Below are 2,873 nucleotides of genomic sequence, written 5' to 3' on the forward strand. Positions count from 1 at the left end.
TTTGGGGTCGGGCCGCCCGGGGGGCGGGCCCCCCCCAGCCGAGGGCAAAGTGCAAGGCAAGTGTGGAGTGAAGCAGCCACGGACGGGTAGGTCCCTGCCAGCCCCGGTGGGCACAAGGGTGGGCACAAGGGTGGGCAGGGTGGGTGCTGGGGGCAGGGAGGAGCTGTGGGCACGGGAACAGGGTGCAGGCAGGGACTGCAGGCACAGGCAGGAGCTGTGGGTGCAGGCTGGCACCAGCCACGCGGCTTCTGCCCCCTTCTTCTCCCCTGGAATCTCCTTTCCGGCCCTAGGGCAATGCGGATCCGCAGCATCAGCATCCTGCTGGGCGCTGCCCTCCTCCTGTTGGCACCCAGCGGCACCCAGGTGAGCCCCTGCCCTCCCCCTCCCCCTCCTGCTGTCCAGACTGAGGATCAGAACCGCGTGTGATCAATGCTACCCCCATCACCTCCCTCTCTCCCCGCTGCAGGCTCTGAGCCTCGCCAGGAGGAAGGACCTGGCGGCAGTGCAGGATTTGGACAATGAAATGTAAGAGGTGGGCGTGTTCCCTGCACCTTTAGGCACCCATATCTGGCTGGTAAACACCAACCAAACAACACCCCAACATGGAAAGCATTTCGGGGGGAATAAACTCTGCGTGCTGCTTTGTGCCTCCCAAAATGGAGTGCATTTCAGGGGGGAATAAACTCCCTTTGCTGTTTTGTGCATCCCAAAATGAAGGGGCTTCCAGCTCCATCTCCCTCCCTAAATTACCCCAACTCCAACTAGGTTTTCCTACTCTTTTTGTGGAATAATGGGTTAAATTAGCCTTTATGCTCCCTGAGATCCTCATTAGTGCCTCCAGGGGTGGTGGGATCTCTCCAGGTCTCTGCACCCTGATGGGGTGGGATTCCTCCAGGGTAGGGTGGTATTTAGCAACCTTTCCTTCTTCATGTTGCTCCTCTCTTCCAGCATCCTGGGCATAGGAGCTGTGGAGTCACCAGAGAAGGGTGAACTCTCTAAACAGGTGGTGCCAGGTATAAAGGTCTTCTCCAGCAGTGCCTGGGCTCAGCAGGGCCAGCCCCAAGTCCAGGCAGGACCAGAGGAGGACCGTGACCACCTCCAGCACCCCCAGGATGATGCCAGGGAGGCTGATGCCCTCAGGCTGCCATGGATGATGTCCCTGGAGGTGCAGAATGGCCCAGAGGAGGACCGCGACCACCTCTACCACCCCCAGGATGATGCCAGGGAGGCTGATGTCGTCAGACAACCACGAATGCTGTCCCTGGAGGTGCAGAACGGCCCGGAGGAGGATCGTGACCATCTCTACCACAGCTGAGTGGAGATGTGCCTGGGCTGTGAAGTGAGGGGTGGGAACTGCTCCTGGGGGGATTCATCCCTCCCTACCCAACCTCTCTACCCACCCCAATAAACCCACTCCCTGCTCCATGTCTTGGTGGGCTCCTCATTGCTGCCAGAAACCTGTTGCTAAGTGCAGGGACTCCAAACCTGAGGGAACACACTCCCCATGATTACCCCAAGACCCTGAGCAAGGTGAAGATGATGCCCTGGGGTGGAGGACTAAGCCCATCACTCCAGCCCCAGGTGAGGCTGAGGCTGGGAAAACTCAGCACATCAGTGTTGTGCCTGAGAAGGTGCCACAGGCTGTCTCCTCCTCAGGGGACACACACCCCTATTTCTCTCTCTCTTGCCAGCCTGGCAAGGAAAGCAGCATGACAGAGTGGTGGTCTCAGTGAACCTCAACACCTCCCATCTGAGGAAGGACCTCACAGCAAAGACACCTCAGCTCCCAACAGCACCTAGAAAACCTTTTAATAGCCAAGGCAGAGGTGGTCCCCAAGGCTGGCTGTCACCCCAAGCAAGGACTGCTTGCCAACAGGTCCTGGTCCCCTTGGTGGGGTAAGGCAGGGGGTGGATGGGCAGCAGGTGGCTGTGGGGACCTGCACCACCCCGAGGACCTGCACCTCCACAGGGTCCTGCACCTCCATGGGGACCTCCACCTCTGCAGGCTCAGCTGTCGGTGAAGTTTGCCTTGCGCTTCTCCACGAATGCTGTCATCCCCTCCTTGCGGTCACTCTGGGAGGAGGGAGAGGGAGAGGTGAGGTCTGGGGGAGCTGCAGCAGCCCTGCTATCCCCCCTGCCATGGGGACAATCCCCCTACTCACAGTGGCGAAGGTAGCGTAGAAGAGACGCTTCTCTGTCCTGTTCCCTTCTGTCAGCGTTGTCTCATAGGCTGAGAGAAAGAGACAAGATGGGGAGATCCCTCTGCCTGGCCCTGCACCCCCCAAGGTGTTCTTGGTTGTCCTGTAGTCCCTACCAGCGTTGACTGACTCCTTTGCCATGGCAGCCACCAGCTTGGAGTTGCTGGCGATCTTCTCGGCACAGGCGATGGCTGCATCCAGCAGCTTCTCCACAGGGAACACCTTGCTGACCAGACCTAGGATGGGTGGTGATAAGTGGGGGGATGTCTCCCTGCCAGACCTCTGCAGTGCTAGGGCTGGATCATGCCCCTACCTGCCTCCTTTGCCTCTGCTGCTGAAATCCGGTCACCAGTGAGTACCATCTCCATGGCCAGTGACTTCCCCACCGCCCTGGTCAGCCTCTGCGTCCCACCAGCACCTGGAGGCATTTAGGGAAGAGAAAGATCCAGAAAGGTATACCTGGAGCTGGGATGGAACCCCCTGGATAGTGCCTGCTGCTCACCTGGGATGGTTCCCAGCAGGATTTCAGGTTGCCCAAACTGTGCCTTCTCCCCGGCATAGATGATGTCACACATCATGGCCAGCTCACATCCACCACCCAGCTGGGACAGAAGAGGCAGAGGGGGGTCAGGGGGTGCTGGGGCTGAGGTGGGGGGCACAGGGTAGGGTGGGGGG

At 59.6% G+C, this 2,873-nt stretch overlaps 2 protein-coding genes across 2 annotated transcripts; one reads left to right on the forward strand and one right to left on the reverse strand.

Annotated features, from left to right (window-relative positions):
- Positions 1–294: 294 nt before the first annotated feature.
- Positions 295–1,315, forward strand: PRAP1 (proline-rich acidic protein 1). Its single transcript, XM_009082484.1, has 3 exons — positions 295–363; positions 467–525; positions 949–1,315. The coding sequence occupies exons 1-3, from the start codon at positions 295–297 to the stop codon at positions 1,313–1,315; spliced, it is 495 nt and encodes a 164-aa protein (XP_009080732.1).
- A 692-nt stretch (positions 1,316–2,007) lies between these two features.
- Positions 2,008–2,800, reverse strand: ECHS1 (enoyl CoA hydratase, short chain, 1, mitochondrial; the record flags this gene model as incomplete). The annotated part of the gene is made up of 5 exons (XM_009082486.1): positions 2,008–2,073; positions 2,163–2,230; positions 2,315–2,434; positions 2,512–2,616; positions 2,701–2,800. Coding segments are annotated over 5 exons (459 nt in total), but the record flags the coding sequence as incomplete, so codon positions are not given.
- Between the last annotated feature and the right edge of the window lie 73 nt (positions 2,801–2,873).

The sequence above is a fragment of the Acanthisitta chloris genome, unplaced genomic scaffold (genome assembly GCF_000695815.1).
Source record: "Acanthisitta chloris isolate BGI_N310 unplaced genomic scaffold, ASM69581v1 scaffold11519, whole genome shotgun sequence".
Classification (NCBI taxonomy): domain Eukaryota; kingdom Metazoa; phylum Chordata; class Aves; order Passeriformes; family Acanthisittidae; genus Acanthisitta; species Acanthisitta chloris.

Excerpts from the sequence above, each read along its gene's own strand:
- PRAP1 (XM_009082484.1), top strand. The coding sequence starts at position 295 with ATGCGGATCCGCAGCATCAGCATCCTGCTGGGCGCTGCCCTCCTCCTG. Across the intron at positions 364-466 it reads TGGCACCCAGCGGCACCCAG|GCTCTGAGCCTCGCCAGGAG; the intron begins GTGAGCCCCTGC and ends TCCCCGCTGCAG. Across the intron at positions 526-948 it reads CAGGATTTGGACAATGAAAT|CATCCTGGGCATAGGAGCTG; the intron begins GTAAGAGGTGGG and ends CCTCTCTTCCAG.